Raw genomic sequence first — 19,669 nt, 5'->3', positions numbered from 1 at the left:
AGAAATGTATGTGCACACATCGCCTCTCTTCTCTTGAGTCTGGGCATCAGGAGCGCCAAGGCTCAGGGGATCCCATGGATCTAAGGCTGAGGAGCATCACATGGATCCAAGGTTGAGGAGCATCCCACTGGTCCAAGGCTAAGGAGCATCCCATTGGTCCAGAGCTGAGGAATATTCCCTCCTCCAGCAGCCATTCCCATGTGCCCAGGAGCTCTGACCCACAAGCCAACCTTGGGGAAGGTTTCCCCACTTCTTCTCCTTGGCAAATCCCAAACCCACATGAACTCCCAAGTTGGCTCCGGCCCCTTTTTCCATCCCCCTAAACCCACACAGTGGCTCCAATGTCCAGCTCCTGTGATGACTCCAGGGATCCAATCCAGGTCTGCCCCATGGCTGAAGTCACTCAGGGCCCGTCAGTGTCACACATCAGCCACCCCTCATGTCCCACAGGTGTCACATCAACACAGAGTGACAGAACCCGGCCCACAGCTGGAAACCAGGGATTGATCTGCTCCTCTCCTCCTTCCATTAAAAAAAAAAACAGGGACAAAAAAGAGATTTGTTCTTAGTGAGTCTGCTGCAAAGCTGAGTAAGTAGGGTTAATTAATTAAGAGTTTTCTTGATATCTGCTGGGTTTATTTGGGATGCAGAGGTTGGTGGGGCCACGGTGGTGATTGGTGTCCCTCCAGCCTGGAGGGGACATCTTTGTAGGCCACCAAGCTTGCGGTGACCTTGAGGTTGGCAACCAACCAGATGTGTCAGTTGGGCTTGGGGTGTCCGTACTTGGGCCTCTCTCTCCTTCCTTTGGACCTCTCTATCCTGGAGACCCATTTCTTTGCAGGATCTTGAGTGCAGATCCACAGCTTTTGGGTTGTCTTTTTTTGGTTTTGGATTTTTTTTGGTAGGGGTTTTGTTTGGTTTTGTGTGGTTTTTTAAACTAAAATAAAGCTGAAAACACCCAAAACAAAACAGAAAAAAGATTCCAACCAAAAACCTCCATGAAAACCCACTTGGTCCAGTTGAAAATGGACTTCTGGGCAATTAATGAAAGGTTTATTTTTAAGTAAACCTCTTTAAAGTATTTTAAAAATTTACAAGTACTCATCGTTCATTTGTTTTGATGCTTTGGGAAGGGTTCATGTTTTTGGGTGATGGTTTGGGGTTTTTCTGCCACCTTCAGCAAGTGCAGAACTGTTGTTTTTTTAAAAAAAAGGCAAATCAGGACAGCACAGGCAAGGCAGGAGAAATTTCCAGAGCTGATTCACTGAATTTTCCCCCAGTTTTTGGGAGTTTGGGGCAGCCAGGGGATCCAGAAGCTTCTGGAGCGGGAGATGAGTCCTGGGAGGTCTGAAGTCTCCATCCGTGGCTACAGAGAGAGGATCCACTGGGATTATCCCAGGGTTTGTGCTACCAAACAATTGCTCATTATTTCCCCGTCACGTTTCCATCCTCTGCAAAACATCCCCAGCGCTGCCTTACGGATTGGGAAAGTCAGGAAATCCAGTGTTGAAATGACGGGGACAACTTGTGGTGTTTATAGAAAATCGTACATTTAATACCAAAGAATTCCCGTTTTTTGGCCCTTGTTTCTGCTCCCTGAACTCCCTGGATTTGCACATCTAAATATCCTTAATCGCATCAATCTTGATGCTTGTTGCGGGTGAGGAAGGAATTCTGCTGGTAGCAAAAAAAACCCCCAACAAAACAGAATTGGAAACTCTGAGAGCACTTGGAGCCTGTCAGGATTTGTTTTCCATGGAAATGCAGCATTAATTCCTTGGAAAGTTGCTGGGAAGGTTTTCTGTGCTACAGCAGGAGTTGGGTTTGGGTTTTAGGGAGCACATCCCACCTGGTTTGGGCCAGGGGAAGTGCAGGAGGCACCAGCAGGTGAAGGGAAGCTGTGACTGCCCCTGGATCCCTGGAATTGCCCAGGGCCAGGTTGGACATTGGGATAGTTGAAGGTGTCCCTGTCCGTGGCAGGGGATGGAGTGGGATGAGATTTAAGATCCCTTCCAACTCAAACCAGTCCCTGATTCTGTGAAATGTCACCATGATGTTGATTTAAATGGAATGACCTGGCTGGGGGAAGGAGGGAGGAGAAATGACTGGGCAAGAATTCTCCAAAGCAGGGAAATTAAATGTTCTGTTAGAGAATATTTGTAAATCTGAGAAAATTTTCCCAGTAGTGGGGGATGATTAAGGGAATGACCATAATTAATAAAATACCAAGTGATAGGAAAATGTGGTGACTTGGTTTGTGCCTTGGTACTGATCCTTGTGCCAACAGGCCAAGGGAATCTGTGGCTGCCCCTGGATCCCTGGAAGTACCCAAGGAGCAGCTGGACAGGGCTTGGAGCACCCTGTGTTAGTGAGAGGTGGGTCTGGCTGATCTTTGGGGTCCAGCCCAGCCCATTCCATGATTCCAGGGGTTCTCCTGCAGGGCAGTGGGGCCTGGCAGCGTGTTCCTGATTGCACGTTAAGATTAATGGGTATTTATTTGAACAACCATTCCCTTTCGGTAGCTCTTAATGAGTCCTTTGATAGCCAGTTCCTTAATTAACAAGGCAGCCTCTTGGCGTTTCCTCTCCCTAATTGGGAACAGATTGGCTGTTCCTAAACAAACGCTGCCGGCGGCAGGGCCAGCTCCTTCCCCACAGACCCTACTCCTGGTGTGGGATATGGATGGAAGGAGAGGATTTGGGGGCTGATCTCCTTGAGTAGGATGGACTTGATGCAGGGTAGCCCATGGAGATTGGGCTTTGGGGCTGCCCAGGGAGGCTTGGATACTCTACCCCTGCAGGTGTCGTTCAGTGCTCAGGATGGATGTCCTTCCCCACAGGTCCTGCCCCAGGTGTAGGATATGGATGGAAAGACAGGATTTTGTGACTGATCTCCTTGAGTAGGACAGACTTGGATGGAGGACAGCCCATGTAGATTGGGCTTCGGGGCTGCCCAGGAAGGTTTGGAGTCTGTGAGGTTTTTACCTTCCTCTTGTTAGAGCCAGGATTAATGCACGGGAGATGCACTTTTTTGTGTTTGGACTCAGATGATTATTAATTCTTCATCAGTTGTGAGCCATAGCTAACTAGGGAGAAAATGGATCCCTCTCTAACTCTTTCCATGGTCTTTTAAGTGCTAATTACCCAGTAACGAGATGGCACCTATATTATTTTCACTTTTAACCCAATAACTGACCACCCAAGCCTCTCAATGCAAACCCTTTTCACCCAATAAGAGAAAAAACACCCAAAACCATGAAGAAGAAGGTGAAAAAGAAGGACTTGGATAATGCCTTAAATCCTCCATATTGCACATATATATTACTATATACTAAAACCTTAAATTTTAAGTTTTTCACCCTGTGAGATCACACATTTCTATTCAAACCACACACCCACAACCCCAGAGCTATCACTCAAATTTGGAAGCCTTTTCCACGGCCTCAAGTCAAATGTGGTGCTTGCTTAAGGATCAGTGCCTTTTAGCTCAGAAAGCTTGAAATTTTCAGCCTCCAGGGTTCCAACAGGAGTCCCCACCCCTGGAGGTGTCAACTGGAGGTGGCACTCAGTGCTCAGGATGGGGACAAGGTGTGCATCTGTCTCAGACTGGGCTTGGTGATCCTTTTCCAGCCTCAGTGATCCTGTGGTGACGTGTTCTGGTAGGAGCCCCTTGGCTGCATCTCTGGGAGAGCTTTGGAGTTTGGCTCCTCCCTTGCAGTGCCTGAAATGGGCACAGGGAACCTTCTGGATCCTTCCTGAATGTCCAGAGGGATCCTGGGTGGCACAGGGAGGGCAGTGTCACCTTGAGCCACCACAGGGAGCCTTCTGGATTCTTCCAGAAATGATAAATCCATGGATTTTGCTGGGCTAACACCCTCGAATTGCTTTGCTTGGCTGAGGTTGGACCAAGGGGGCATTTGGCCATCTTGGCCATGGAGATCTGTCAGCTTTCACCTGTGATCCCTGTTCTTCCCAGTGCAAATCCAGGTTTTGATGGGATTTGCAAAGGTCTTAAATACTGAGTGCCCCCACGGAGCTGTCCCTGGGATTGCTTGGCGTGGTTTGAAGCTCTGTAGTTTTCTACATGTAGTAGCAGTAGTACTAGTAGTAAACAGTAGTTTACCACGTTGGTTAATGAGCACTGGTGCCTTTCAGGTGTTTGATTTCCCCTCTCCCTGCAGAGAGCTCAGCTCAGGGCTGCATTCCTGCTCTTTGCTCCTTGTCCAGATCTCATCCCAGCCTTTGGACAAACGATTCCTGAGCTGGAGAGGGACCAAAGTATCCGGACAGGTTGTTCCTAAAATCCAGATAGGTCCAGAGCCATGCTGGAGCCGTGCCAGGGGGAGCAGGATCAGGATTGCTCAGGGTGCTGGCACAGGGACAACCTTTGGGAGTGCCCCTGCTTCTGCCACACTCCCAAAAATCATCAGGGCCTTGGCTTGGGGCCGGAGCTCCTCCGAGCAGCCCCCGGGGCTCTCCAGCAGCGGCGACATCTCGGAGCTTCCCTGCCAAGGCACAAGTCCCGGCACCGCCGCCCAGGGCAGGGCTGGTAACGATTTTTGGGATGGGTAACGATGATTTTGGGGTGGGTAACGATTTTGGGAGGGTTGGGGCTGTGGCAAACACGTCGGTGCCGGGTCGGGCAGGCGAGTCTGGCTCTTCCAGTGTTGTAGGAAAACTCAAAATAAAAATGAGCGAAGTGAAAACAAACTCAAAAATAAAAACACCGTGAAGTGAAAACTCCGTGGTAACGGGCATCTGTGGCAGGAGGATGTGCTCAGTTCCTGCCAGCTCCAACCGTTCCAGGCTGGGGAATACAAACAACCTTCAGCTGCAGCAGCAGCTTATTAGTGCTGATATATCAGCGGCCATGCGCTCATTTGTCTCCTGTCAGCAGCAGCTGCTTATCCAGCAGATTTCCCGCTGTATTCCTGGGGAAATGGCCTGAAATTGATGTTCACAAGCCACGGCTGACTTTATAAGGAGCTGCTGTAACTCGTGGAGCGCAGGGGTGAGGCAGGAAAGGATTAAGTCGGGTCTTATTTATAAGGAGTGAAAGCCATAAATTCTGGGAGGGGTTTTAAATCTCGGTGCCCAGGGCAGGAGCTGCTGCTCATCCCTGGTGGTACCTTCTGTTCTCTGAGCAGACATTTAACACCGTGATTGAAACTCCTGTGGCATCTATGAGTTCTCTGATAATAAATATAAGGGGAAAAAAAAAAAAAAGGATTCAGGCTTAAAAAGCAGAAAAAAAATTTCCATATACTTTTGCTTTTCTTCGGATAATAGTGGATGTAAACCGTGAGGCATCTGTGTGTTCTTTGAGAGGAAACGCTGGGTATTTTTAAAAGAAAAGATTTTTAGGTGTTCAAACCTGAAGAATAGTGGAAATTAAAGGTCATGTTCTCAGCTGGCCTGAGAAGATTCAGGTTCGGGGTGAGGACAGTGGACATTTGCACCTGAAACAGTTTTAGGCGTGGCCTAATCCTGTGTGGAAAAGGCAGAAGGAGGGAAGGGAAGGCTGAGCTAGAAGCTGCTTTGAGCTTGTTTGGATCGCCTTTGCCATCTCTGCAGTAAGTCCAGGGAAAAAATTCCCATCAGGAGCATCCTGAAGTGCCCTTTCCACTGGGGAGGCCTCTCAGAGTCGTGGTGCTGCCAAGCCCCGATGATGAAATTGCTTTTCTTATCCCATTTTCCCCATTTGGGGCTTAATTATGTGACATTTCATCTCAATTGTTCACTGGTTTTCACCCTCTCATGGTGTCACTTTTCATTCACTCTCTCCTGACCAGAAATTGGGGCTCAGGGCAGGTGTGGGTCACCCTTCAGGTACCTCCAGAGGTTGATCTGACCCCTGCTAGGGGTGTAACTGGGTTGTTCCTCTGAAATTTTGGTCGGTAGGGGCAGAAAACCTTCCTGGGGTTTTTCCTTTGTGTGGTGTGGGAAAGGAGAAAATACACTTGGGTCCTGGGCAAGCTGGAGAGCTGAGCATGGGGGAAGCTTGTGAAATTCATCTTGAGAGGAGAAGGGAAGGCTCCAGGGAGAGCTCCCAGCCCCTGGCAGGGCCTGAGGAGGCTCCAGGAGAGCTGGAGAGGGGCTGGGGACAAGGCCTGGAGGGACAGGACACAGAGAATGGCTTCCCACTGGGAAAGGGGACATTGGGCTGGGATCTTGGGCAGCAATTGCTGGCTGGGAGGGTGGGGAGGGGCTGGGCTGGAGTTCCCAGATCAGCTGGAGCTGCCCCTGGATCTCTGGCAGTGCCCAAGGCCGGGCTGGACACTGGGGCTTGGATCCACCTGGGACAGTGCGAGGTGTTCCTGCCCATGGATGGGGTGGGATGAAGATGCTCTTTAAGGTCCCTTCCAACCAAAACCATTCCATGGTTCACCTGGGCGTGAGAACCTCCAAGGTGTCTCCAAGGGTTACAACCCTTTGTAAATTCCTGCTGATGTGGAGTGTGAGCTGCTCCAGGGATTTTCTCCAACTCTTCTAGGAAGGGTCAGGAGCCCCGTCCCCTGTCCTCAGCAGGGTCCCCGGGCTTGGCTGCAGATTTCCCATCCTCTGCTTCCATCTGGGACATCTAAATGGGCATGGTGGGGTTGAAGGCACTTGGAATGCCCAGCTGGAGTGGAGGAGGCTCAGGGGAGACTCAGAAGGATTTGCTCCTCCTGGGGGACAGCTGTGACAGGGACAGGACCTGGGGAATGCCTGGAGCTGTGCCAGGGCAGGGTCAGGCAGGAAGTCGGGAAAAGATTCCTCATCCAGAGGGTGCTGGACACTGCCCAGGCTCCTCAGGGAATGGGCACATTCCCAACTCTGCCAGAGCTCCAGGGGAGTTTGGACAGTGCTCACATGGACAGGGCGGGGTTTTTGGGGGGTCTGTGCAGGGCCTGGGGTTGGATCCACAGTCCTGTGGGTCCCTCCTAGCTCAGGATATTCCCTGATTCTCCCAAAACTCCTTGGCCACAGCAAAAACTCGAGTGTCTGTTGGAAGTAATGAAGAAAAATCACAGCCGGGCAGCGCCGTACTTCCCGCAGCTTTCGGAGATGAGGAATTGGCACGAGCAGGGTTTTAAATAACCCAGTGTGTCAGGAACGCACAAACAAATGATGAAAAGCAAAGGAAAAAAAAACCCCAGAGCTCTGCTAAACTTTATGGTTGCCATGCTTCATGCTTCATCTTCATTTTGGTGCAGGTGTTTGTTGGGAGGTGAGTGATGGACGCTCCGGAGCCTGGGAGCGGCGGCGGGCGGGAGATGGAGCACCCTGCCCTGCAACGCACGGCTCGGCTCCTTTTTTTCTAAATAAAAAAAAACCAACATTTTTTCCCCTCCTGCTGAAGATGGATGTGGCCTGAAGATCCAAACCAACTTTGCAGAGCTGGGAAAATAAACCCTTACCAGCACAGACTTCAAACGTTGCCGTGCTGCGATCACAAAACCGGCGATGCCGAGCTGGAATCATGGCGTAAGCGCCGCTTTAATCCCAGTTTACACACAGCTTGTAAAGCTCTTGTAAGGGCTGGTGAGAGCTCCTAAGCCACGCCTTGGTGTCAGGAAAGCGTGTTAAGAATCTTTTGTGAGGGTTTGAGGACATAATCTCCTGCTGGAGCTGTTCTCGGGGCAGCACCATGATCCCAAACCTCCCTCGTGGGGTTGCGCACGCAGGCGTTGGGATCGTTCCCTGTGGTGTCAGCCCGACAAAATCCCGCTCTTGTCCCAAAGGATTTTCCCGTTTTATGGGTTTAATTCCTCCTGCAGACTCACCTGCCATAGAGAGGGTCACATTGTGGCTGGGAGTGTCCAAGGTGAGGTTGGATGGGGCTTGGAGCAAACCTGGGGTGGTGGGAGGTGTCCCTGCCCGTGGAATGAGATGGGCTTTGGGGTGCCTTTCCACCCAAACATTCCATGATTCTCCGATAATCTGTGGGATGTTGTCTTGCCCACAGTAGGACATGATGAAAACACTTTGAGCTCTGAGCAGCCCAAAGCTCTCCCGGACTGGAGCTTCTCCCAGCTCCCAACAAGGCCTAGCCTTTCCCACAGCCATGGGCACTTCCAGAGGGGATTCCCTTGGAAGAAGGCAGTCATGACGTTGAGCACTGTGGGAAGATCCGATCATGGATGGGACACTCTGAGGAGTTTTGGGCTGATCTAAAGGAGCTCTCTGGTGAATGTAACTGGGGAGATTGGGCTCCTCTGAAGTTCTCAGGTGGCTATAACTGAAGGAGGTTTGGGCTGGTCTAGAGATGTTCTGTCCTGGTGGCTTTGACTGAAGAGGTTTGGCTGGACTGGAGAAATTCTCTGGTGTCTGTAAGTGAGGAGGTTTGGGCTGGTCTAGAGAAGTTCTCTGGCTTTAACTGAGGAGGTTTGGCTGGGCTGGAGAAGTTCTTGGGTGGCTTTATTATGGGTGGCCTTATCACAGCTTTATTTTTATTAGTTTTGTGATCTTCCAAAAGGAAGATGTTGTAGGACTGAGGAGAAACTGTGAATTAAACAGACACCAACAGCCAGATCTTACATGTTTTCTACATGTGGCTATCCCTATAATCAGCAGCATTTTTGGTGTGAAAGAGGTGAAAAGAGCATAGCAGCCACATTGTTAAAACCCTTTTAGGTTGGTTGTGATGAGAGGATCCTGGGAAAAATTTGCACTGTTTTCCATGGCTTTATGCTGGGCTGGTCTGGAGAAGTTCTCAGGCGGCTTTAACTGAGGAGGTTGGGCTGCTCTGGAGTTTTCCGGTGGGTTTTAACCAAGGAGGTTTGGCTGGGCTGGAGGCATTCTCTGGTGGCTGTAACTGAGGAGGTTGTGCTGGAGAAGTTCTGTGGTGACTTTACCTTGGGGGCTGCTCTGGAGAAGTTCTGTCGTGGTTTTACCTTGGGGGCTGCTCTGGAGAAGTTCTGTGGTGGCTTTCACTGAGAAGGATGTGCTGGAGAAGGTCTCTGGTGGCTTGTCTGGGGCTGCTCTGGAGAAGTTCTGTGGTGGCTTTACCTTGGGGCTGCTCTGGAGAAGTTCTGTGGTGGCTTTACCTTGGGGCTGCTCTGGAGGAGTTCTGTGGTGGTTTTACCTTGGGGGCTGCTCTGGAGAAGTTCTGTGGTGGTTTTACCTTGGGGGCTGCTCTGGAGAAGTTCTGTGGTGGATTTACCTTGGGGCTGCTCTGGAGAAGTTCTGTGGTGGCTCTCACTGAGAAAGGTTTGTGCTGGAGAAGTTCTGTGGTGGCTTTACCTTGGGGGCTGGGCTGGAGAAGGTCTCTGGTGGCTCTCGGTGGCCGTGTCCCTGACGCGTGTCCGTCTGTCCCGCAGGGGAAGGTGGCCCAGACCGCCTGCATGTCGGCCTGCAAACACCTGTCGACGTCGCTGCTGCAGCTGCTGCTGGAGGCCGAGGTGAGGCAGCTCACGCTGGGCGCCCTGCACCAGTTCAACCTGGACGTGGAGGAGTGCGAACGTAAGAGCCCTGCCTGCCTCCCCTGGCCCTGCCCTCCTCAGGGGTTTGGTAAAGATTTAAATCCAGATGGCGTCTTAGAGCATCAGTCATCCAGGGCTGAATTCATATAAGTGCTCAGAAATGTGAAAATTAAATCAAATTAAATCAAATTAAGACCTTCTGAAAAGCTAAAATAAATCCACGAAGACATAAAGTAAAAATGCAGGCTTAATTTTGAATAAATACTTAAGTGGCTAGTGAAAAAGAGAAGCGCTAAAACCTAGTTTAAAGTTCAAGTAACATTGAACAGTTGGTTAAATTACAGTCCTAACAAAAATAATGTAGCCTTAGTACATAGAACAAATGAAGAACATCTATAAAATTAATATAATGTAAAATATATAATATATGAATCTATATATTAATATATACTATATATTTTTTATATAAAATAAATAAAGAAAAATTTTAAAAATATACACATAGAATTTGTATAAGAATTTGCATTTGCCTTCACACATCAATTAAGATAAGTCCAACACTATTGTAAAAAAATACATGTAAGTGCCTAATTAACTAAAAATTGAATAAAAATGCCCTACTTTAAGAACACACACACACAAGAGTCACAAAAACACCAATACTGCTATTATTACTACTGGTGGTAAGGTGCTCACAAGACACAGACTACTCACACCTCAGCTGCTACTGTAGCTGCTGCTTCTGCTGAAAACTTAAAAACTTTATGTTGGAAAACTTTATGCAAACTCCAATAGCTTTGCCTTCAAAAGGCTGATTTAGCAATAGGATAAAAGATTTCTTTTACAACTCCCCATCACCATGGTCTTCAGTGAAGACACTCCAAAAACTTAGTGGCCCACACCTAAAATTACTTTGGCCCATGAGATTTAAGGGTGGAAGATCTGCTCTGTTTATAAAATGAGTTATTTATTGACCAGACAGGAGAAAACAAAGAAAAAGGTTTTAATCAAAGTTACTACAGGTATGAACCAGAAGAATTATTAGTATATAAACCAAAGAAATCATTATATAATAAACCAATTATTATATTTTAATATATATTTTATATATATAAAATAATTATATGTGTATATATTATGGCCCACACCTAAAATTACTTTGGCCCTCGAGTTTTGAGGGTGGCAGATCAAACCAGCTTTGGTTATAAATGAGTTTTTTTATTGACCAGACAGGAGAAAAATGAAGAAAAGGTTTTAGTTGAAATTACTACAGGGTATAAACCAAAATGAATTATTAGTGCATTACATGAAATTACGTGTGACATTCAGGTATTTTTATTAAATTATATTATAACTACATGTATATATTGATATATACATATTATACTATACATACATATATATATTATACTATACATATATTATATATATATATAAAATATGTATATCAGTATACGTATATTATATTATATTATATTATATTATATTATATTATATTATATTATACATATATTAATAATACATATGGTGTATATTTGTATATTTATATTACTTTATATTTATATTTATGTTATTTATACTGGAAAAATAAATGGGATAAGTTAGGAATCAAAAGAATGGGAGAGTTTAGGAGACAAAAGGAATAGGATACATTAGGGATCAAAAGGAATAGGATACATTAGGGATCAAAAGGAATAGGAGAGATTAGGAATCCAATGGAACCTCCCACCAAACTGACCATGGGTACACAGGGCTTTTTCCCTAAACCTCCAGAGGAGTAACCCCAAAGCATCATCCCCAGTTTGGGGTAAAACCCACAGTGCTGCTCTGCCCCTCTGTGTTTGGGGTCGCAGGTCTGGGGGTGGTGGGTGCCCACAGAGCTCACCCAGAGCATCTTCAGCACAGAGGATTCCCAAAAATCCAAGTTTTACTCTTCCTTTTCCTCTCCAACGCTGCCTTGATGTTCTGCAGACCTTCCCTCTATTTGGGATGGAGTGTTTTAAAAATAGGAGGGGTTGGAGTGCATGAATCAGAAATCAGTTTATTTGTGACTCCTTCTGAGAAGCTGTGGCTGCCCCGTCCCTGGAAGTGTCCAGGGCAGGGCTGGATGGGGCTTGGAGCATCTGAAGGAGTTGATGTTCTTCACCAGTTCTGCTCCTCTCCCAGCCTCAGCCCTTCGTCCTCTCTCTGCAGAGAATTTTGTCCTCTTTGTGCCCAGTCAGAGTGATGGAGATGAGGTGACAAAGTGACAGCAGCTCCTCACAGGGCTCTGGAGCATCGCGGTGCCACCACCTGCCAGGGCTCTGCTCCCAAACCTGCTCCTTTTGGATCTTCAGGTTGCCCACCTGATTTAGGGCTGCAATTTCCTGGTTGTCCTCAAGCTGCTGCTTGTCCTGCTCTGTAAAAGAGTTAAAAAACAGAGCCCAAAGCAGACAAAATGCCCTTTTTAATCCTGGTTTTGGAATTAAAGTAAGGCAAAGCAAACACAGCCCTGCACAGCATCCTCTTCCCTCTGAAGGGGATAAATTTGTTGGGATTCATTCTGGGATGGATTTGTGACCATGGTGGTTGAGAACCCAGAACTTGACAGAGTTCCTAAAGAACCCAGGTGATCTTTGATAAGGTGTTTTAGGGATTTTTTTTCCCCCCCCAAATATCCACATTTTGGCATTTTTTTTCCTGGTTGAGGTGGAGATTGGGATGTCTCGTGTTTATCACAGAATCCTGGAATGCTTTGAGTGGGAAGGGACCTCAAAGCCCATCCAGCTCCATGGGCAGGGACACTTCCCATGATCCCAGGGTGCTCCAAGCTTTAGTGGGTTTCCTCATCCTACTAAAAACAAGTTCCTCCAACCTTTATCCAACATTTTCCTCACCAGATTTTACTCAAGCTGCGCTCATCAACACTGAGATTAAATTAATTGCTGGGAACGATCCCCAGTAGGAATTTTGGAATTTTTGCAATTTTTCCAGTAGGAATTTTGCATTTTTCCAATTTTTTGCAATTTTTGCAAATTTTCCAGCAAGGGTTTTTCCACATTTTAACATCCACTTGCCATTTTCCAGCCCTCAGCTGATCAGTCTGGGAGAAGGATCCCAGTTTAATCCCATCCAGATCCTGCAGCTGCACCATAACTCACCAAGCAATGCCTGATTTTTCTCAATCCCCCAATTCCTGGTGCTCATTTGTGTCCCCTCAGCGCCTCAGGAATAGCTGTGTTCCCATGGGTGCCTGCCTAGGGATGGGTCCTGGAGCTGGGAATAATGGAAAGAGTTTGTCATCTGTAATAATTCCATTTTTTTTGGCTGCAAACTCTCCAAACCCAACAGTAACATGGATCAGGGAGCTGCAGCTCTTCCCTAAAAGCTACCAAGGAAGATGGATGGGATTTCACAGCAGGTTGGGAAGCACAGTTCCTTAAATTCCAGTTGTCTGGACATCCCAGAGCAGGTGACTGTAGCCCTGGTGTCATGCCTGAGGTGTTTTTGTTTTCTGAAATTCTTTTCCAGGGGAATTTTCTGTAAACAGGAAAAATGTTTTGTAAACTGTAACTGTTATTTATTATTTTTCTTAGGAGGGGCTTCTTGATGTCCTCTGGTCTGACCAATGTGAGTGAAGAGGTTTGCCTTTGTGTCACCAATTGAATTGGTCTGTGTAGAACGGTATAAAAGGGAGACACATCCAAAACAGAAGAGTCGTTTTCAGCCTTCTGAAGTCACAGTCTGTGTCCATTGTGGTGTCAAACAGCATCAGGTGACGCCAACCTGGGCAGCAGGGTCAGCGCCCTGTCCCCAGCCCTGTGCCCAGGTGCCACCAGAGCAGGGAATGGAGATGGATGCTGGAGCCTCCCCATCCATCACTGTCAGTCCCAGAAGAGACAAAATGTTTTCCTTTCCAGCAGCAGAACTGTGCCCCCTCACCCCCATGGGTCTGCCTGGTGGCTCTGCTGCTCCTGGGAATCACCTCAGTTTGGAGGTTTTTTGGTTTTTTTTGGAGCAGGAACCCATCAAGGTTTGAAATTTGGGACGAGCCAGTTCCGTGAGGGAATTGGTGTATTCAGAAAATCAATTTCAGTTTGCAAGGTTTGGGTTTATTCTTGGTTTTTTGGTGATTTTTAAAGTTGTTTTTTTTTTTTTTTTTTTTTTTTTTTTTTACCTGAAAGCACAGGTGTGAATCTCAACATCCTCACAGCACCAGTTTGTGCCTCTGCCTCCATCCTCTTCCTCCCCCCAGATTCCCAAACCTTGCCCAATCCTGCAGTTTTATCTTGCACTTATCACATTAAAATAGGATTTTATGTCTGTTTGGGGCACTTCCAGTGAGTGCCATGAAGAGTTGAATGGGGCTGCAGGGTTTTGATGCTGGAGTTTATTACAGTTTTGTTTGTGAACGCTGGAGAAATAATCTGGTTAAAGGAGAGGTGAGGTGAATTGAGGAAATTATTTAATTGTATGTTAGGCATAGTTTGAAGGTGCTGAAGATAATTTTCTCTGTTTCTTGTCTCCCAGAATGCAGCCATAATCCAAGATTTAACAATGCAATGGGATTTTTTAATTCCTACATGCCCTGCTCTGCTCTTTTTGAATGGATAAATCCATATTAAAACATATATTTTGATAAATATATAATTTTTCCATCTCCCCTCTACCTCAGAAGTAGCGGGAATCAAATGTAAAACCCAGATTTGGAGGTGACAGCTGAGAAATCCCGAACAAATGGGGCTCTTCTCACTCCTAGGAAGTGTTTCCCATCTTCATAACAGGTTCCAGCAGTGGCTGAGGGGGTTTCACAATCCTCAGATCATAAAAGGAGCAATTCTATCATCTCCAAAGTCTTTCAACTACTGCTTTGCGGGAAATCAAAAGCACCCTAAAAATGTACATTTCAAATTCCATTAAATACCCTGTTTTTAGTCGGCTCCTCTCCTGGGGATCAGCCAGGCACACACCCAGATGTCTCTGCTGGGTTGAGGAATTCTCCATCCCAACAGATTGTCCCAAATTCCCACGTAGATCCTGGCACAGCCATTCCCCACCTCCTTCTTGGCTGCCTTATCTGGGAATTTCTCACGTGGAAATCTTGGGATTTGGCGGAAGTGCTGGGGTTTGTCCATGCTGCTGGAGTCATCCTCTCCCTTGGCATGATCCCAAGGACTCCCCGGTGTTCTTCTGAGCTGTGATCCATCAGAGATTGGAGTTGGTGGTGCTGGAGTTAGGAGATCCCTAACTGGTGCCTGTCCTGCTGCAGTGCAACAGGAAAAACCAGGATTTGGGGGAAAAAATGGGATTGTTGCAGGGGAGAGATAAGAAGGTTTAAGCAGAACAGAACAGGAGAGAAATGTCCACCCCACAGGTGCTGAACTTTCCATGTGCCTCAGGGCTGGGGTCAGATTTGGGCCCCTCATGACAAGACAGACCCTGGAGGGGCTGGAGTGTGTCCAGGGAAGGGAAGGGAGCTGGGAAGGCGCTGGAGAATTCCTGAGGGAGCTGGAAAGGGGCTGAGCCTGGAGAGAAGGAGGCTCAGGGGGACCCTGTGGCTCTGCACAAGGCCCTGCCAGGAGGGGACAGCCAGGGGGGTCTGGCTCTGCTCCCAGGGAACAGGGACAGGACCCAGGGAAGACTTCCCACTGCTGGAGGGCAGAGATGGGTGGGATATTGGAAAGGAATTCCTGCCTGTGAGGGTGGGCAGGCCCTGGCACAGGTGGCTCAGAGAAGCCCCTGGAATGCCAAGCTGGACCCCCAGCCTGGCCTTGGACACTTCCAAGGGTGGAAATTCCACAGGCTCTTAAGCTGATGGTGTGATAGGCACAGTTCATGTTTGCTGGTGTTGGTATTTAATGATCTGACAACTTCACATCTGCCAGGACACATCCACTGTGCTCCAGAGGTCTGGGAACCTCTGGAGACCTGTGACCCAACTCTTAAACCAGTCCTATAGTTTCTGTTCCAGATTTCTTGGCTCGCATCTCCTACATCCTTCTGAAGAGCTTCCTTTTCTTCAGCTCAAAAAACATCTCATGGTCAACCCCTGAGGAGTCCCTCCCTGGTGCTGTGGGTGCTCCCAGCCCTGCCCGTGTCCCATGACTGGGACCACTCCTTCTTCGGCAGCAACACAACTCCAGGCTCATCTTTGTTCCATCAGAAGGACGATTGATGGGGAGGGAGAGGACTTTTTCTTTAATCTGACCCAGTTCAGAGTGTTTTTGGGTGACTCCTCCCTCTTCCCACAGCTCTCTAAAATTACGCAGATGGGAACGAGCTTTGAGAGCTCAGGCTGTAATGGGGAACAGCTTCAGAGCAGGGTTGTGTGGGAATGGTGTGGGAGAAGCTCAGTATGGGAACTGGGTGAAGGAGAAGCTCAGTGTGGGAGTTGGGATCTTCTCTCTGTTCCTCGATTTCTGCCCAACATTTCTCCCTTTTTCCCACCTGTGAACTTCTCCAGAGTCCACGCATGGATTTGGTCTTCAGCCTCAGTGTCCTCGAGGTGTCACTTAGTTCCTGTGGACATGGAACAGGAGATCCCATTACTTGGCTTTTCTAGGACAGCCTTCCAAGGCTTTATCCACTTGGCTTTTCTAGGACAGCCTTCCAAGGCTTTATCCCATGAGGTCCCGTCAAGCTGGCTTTTCTCGGACAGTCCTCCAAGGTTTTATCCACTTGGCTTTTGCATGATGGCCTTCCAAGGCTTTATCCCACAAAGTCCTATCACTTGGCCTTTCTAGGACAGCCTTCCAAGGCTTTATCACAGGAGGTCCCATCACTTGGCCTCTCTAAGGACAGCCTTCTAGGACTTTATCTACTTGGCTTTTCCATGATGGCCTTCCAAGGCTTTATCTCATGAAGTCCTGTCACTTGGCTTTTCTAGTATGGTCTTCCAGGGCTTTGTCCAAGGTGGTCCTATCACTTGGCTTTTCTATCTAGGACAGTCTTCCAGGGCTTTATCTACTTGGCCTTTCTAGGACAGCCTTCCAAGGCTTTATCCCAGAAGATGACATCAAGATCTCCATCCTTCCTTGAGAAATCCTGAGACGGTTGATTTCCCAGATCTTACCAGCATATTGGTCCATGTTCCCTTCCCTGGGAGCTGTTTCAGCCTCCATCTCAGAGGTGCCATCATGAATCCTGTGTGATTCAGAGGAACTCTTGCCCTCAGATGATGTTTTTGAGGGATGAAGTCACCGGCTGGGTCCGTTTTTACCTCTCAATCCTGCAGGGCCCTGTCCCTGCATGTGCCGCCGTGCCGGGGGCATGGGGAGATCCCCCCATTGGCTGTAATTAATTAATTTACAGTGGATGTCTCTTTTCTGCCGTGCCTTTGAACTCTTTATTCTTTGTCCATTGTAAAGGGCTTAACGGTTCCTGTTCCTTGATTCTTTCATCAGTGAAATGTTTTGGAAGAGAGGTTGGAGTCCCCCTGTGACCTGCCCTGGGTGGCCCAAGCCTGTAGACCTTGCAAAGACATTACTTTTTTGGCCTGAACACAAACCCCTCAAACCTTTAGCCTGGCTAAATGCTTTGTACAAACAGCCGCATACTGATCTGCTCTATTCTCCGGTGATTTTCTGCTCAAGGGGCTGCTCTGTAGGTTGCTTGCTATGTTTGCCACTTGCCTTGGTCGTGAAGGCAGAACAATGAAGGAATCCGACAGTACTGAGGCCAACGCTGCGCTGGGTCGTTCCGAGAAAATTATCCTGAAATCTGCTTGAAGGGATTAAACCCGAGAAGAACTGGCTGTGTCTCTGCTCTAAAGGCCCGCTCTCCTCTTTGTTTCTCCTCTTTTTGCCCCGAGACTTTGTTCGTTCCTCCCGCAGAATGAGTTGGTGACATTGGTATGTACAGTGTGAGCTGCGATTACGGGAGGTGCAGCCCCTTCTCCAGCAGCCCAGGGCAAGCATTGCATTCATTCCTCCTGCAGCTTTTCCGAGTGTCTGGGGCTGAATTCCTGTTCTCCTTTCTTCTGGGATGTGAAAAACATCAGCTCCTACATCGCATCCTCTTGGACACAAAAAAAAAATCAGCTCCTACCTTATTCCTTCTGGAACACAAAGAATATCGGCTCCTAAATAATTTCTTCTGGGAGACAGAGAATATCAGCTTGGATGTAATTTCGCTTCCTGGATGTCAATCATAGAATCCCGGAATTGTAGAATTTGGGTTGGAAAGGACCTTAAAGACCATCTTGTTCCAGCCGTGGGCAGGGTCACCTTGCTCTAGAAGGTTCTAGAGCTTTGTCAATGTGTTAATGAATCTTTTAATGAGAATTGCTGTTCAATCAAGTGTTGGCTCAATGTGTGACCATCCTAAGTGTCATTCCATAACTCTCTCAGCTCCATCCAGTAGTTTCTTTAGCAATCACAGATTGGCTTGGGATGGAATGGACCTTAAAGACATCTCATTCCAACCATGGGAAGGGTCACCTTTCTCTAGAAGGTCTCAGACCATTGCTAATTCAGTATTTTGATGAAAATTAAATCAGTGTTGGCTCGATGTGCAACAATCCTAAGTTTTGAAAGACAGTGTCACTCCATAGCTCTCCTAGCCTTCCTCCAGTAGGTTCCTTAGGAATCACTAATTGCTTTGGGATGGAAAAGACCCTAAAATCCATCCATTTCCAACCCCTCTATGGGCAGGGAACTGTGGGAAGAGACAAGGGGCAGAGACAGCTAAAGGTGAGCTGCAGAGGAGCAGCTGTGTCTTGGGATGAAATCTCTCTTGGGATGAAGTCTGTCGGGATAAAATCTGTTTTGGGATGAAATGTGCCTTGGGATGAAATCTGCCTTGGAATGGAATTTGTCTTGGGTTGCTCACAAGCAGCTGACAGTGGTGATATATTCACCAGCCTTGTGAGAACATTCACAATCACAGGCATTTTCTCATGAGGATTTGAAGTTCATGCTTTGGGGAAGATCTTAAATTTCCCAACTCCGTGTGTGCTCCTAAATAGATGCTGAACAGCTGTGAGGCCCTTGATCCAAAATAGAAACTCGCTTTCCTTGCAGTCCTTCCAGGGTTTCTTTGCCAGGGTTTCTCCAAGTGTAATCAGGAACATGAGGTGACCCCATCCTTGGAGGGCAGCATATCATGGTTAGGTTCCTCAGCCCGGGGACATCTCTGACCCTGAGCCACCCAGGGGAGTTTCACCTCTTGAGAAGGTGCTCAGGCACCATTTCTCACTTCTAAACATTTTTAGTTTCTCAGGTATTGCTCTTTTCCAAAGTGGGGTGTTTCGGGATTGATGTGGCTTTCGGGATAATTGTTCCAGATGGGACAGTGGGATGTAGAGGGGATGTGTAAAGATGATTTATCCCTTGCAGATCAGAGTCAGAGAGTTTGGGTTGATCCACCCTCCCTGCTGGCTCGGGCAAGCTGCAGTCAAGTTTTATAGCAAACCTACATTAAAATGCCTTTGTGGTTAGGATTAATTAAAACAGTTTTTGAGGGACACATATGAAGTCACTTTGGGCTCTTTGCACCCACAATATTGCAGCATTGGTCAGTGGAACTGGCTGGAGCTGAGCAGCTCCAATCTCAAGGAGCCATGGAATGGTTTGGGTGGGAAGGGACCTTAAAGATCATTCAGTCCCATGTTCTGCCATGAGCAGGGACACCTCCCATTATCCCACGGTGCTCCGAGCCCCATCCAGCCTGGCCTTGGACACTTCCAGGGATCCAGGGGCAGCCACAGCTTCTCTGGACACCCTGTGCCCTCACACCCTCACAGGGAAGAACTTCCTCCTGTTCATCCCTGCCCAGTCCCATCCTGTGCAAAACTCCACAACCATGGATGGTTCCTGCTGACTTTGGTTTGTGCCTTTCCTATCTGAAGTCTAAACGTGAGCAGTTGGCTCCACAGTTTATCTTTTCATGTTTTTATTACTCCTCTTGACTTGTAACTTCAGATGAGAGCGATGATTTCCCAGCCGTGTTTGCTCTCATCCTGCGGCGGTTGTCACTTGAGTGATCACCGCAGAGATGAGCGATGGCTTCAATCTCAAAGCTCTTCTGGCATCTGAGACTATTAAAAAGCAGAGTCTGAGGAGTGTCCCCTGTGCCCCTGGAGGTGCCTGTGTCTGGCTTGAAGGATGTTCTCTGTCCCAAGATTTTAATGGAAGGTGGAGCAAGGGAGCTGATTAATAACCCTGCTTTACTTCCCCGAAACGAGGTGGTTGAGGGACGGGACTGAATCCTGGTGTTTCACTCATTAATCTCTTCTTGTTAAGAGCCGAGGGGCTGCTCTGTGATTGGGCTGCTCCAGGAAAGCTTTGG

At 47.8% G+C, this 19,669-nt stretch overlaps 1 protein-coding gene across 1 annotated transcript in view; it reads left to right on the top strand.

Annotated features, from left to right (window-relative positions):
• Window positions 1-19,669, top strand: part of EXOC6B (exocyst complex component 6B) — a 269,597-nt gene that overhangs the window by 181,142 nt on the left and 68,786 nt on the right. Inside the window, exon 19 of the mRNA XM_066317540.1 lies at window positions 9,302-9,443. Within this exon, the coding sequence (XP_066173637.1) occupies window positions 9,302-9,443 (142 nt within the window). The remainder of the gene's footprint in view (window positions 1-9,301; window positions 9,444-19,669) is intronic.

Source organism: Sylvia atricapilla, chromosome 4 (genome assembly GCF_009819655.1).
Source record: "Sylvia atricapilla isolate bSylAtr1 chromosome 4, bSylAtr1.pri, whole genome shotgun sequence".
Lineage (NCBI taxonomy): Eukaryota > Metazoa > Chordata > Aves > Passeriformes > Sylviidae > Sylvia > Sylvia atricapilla.
The sequence above is the reverse complement of the archived record's forward strand: the minus strand, read 5'-3'. Positions and strand labels throughout refer to the sequence as shown.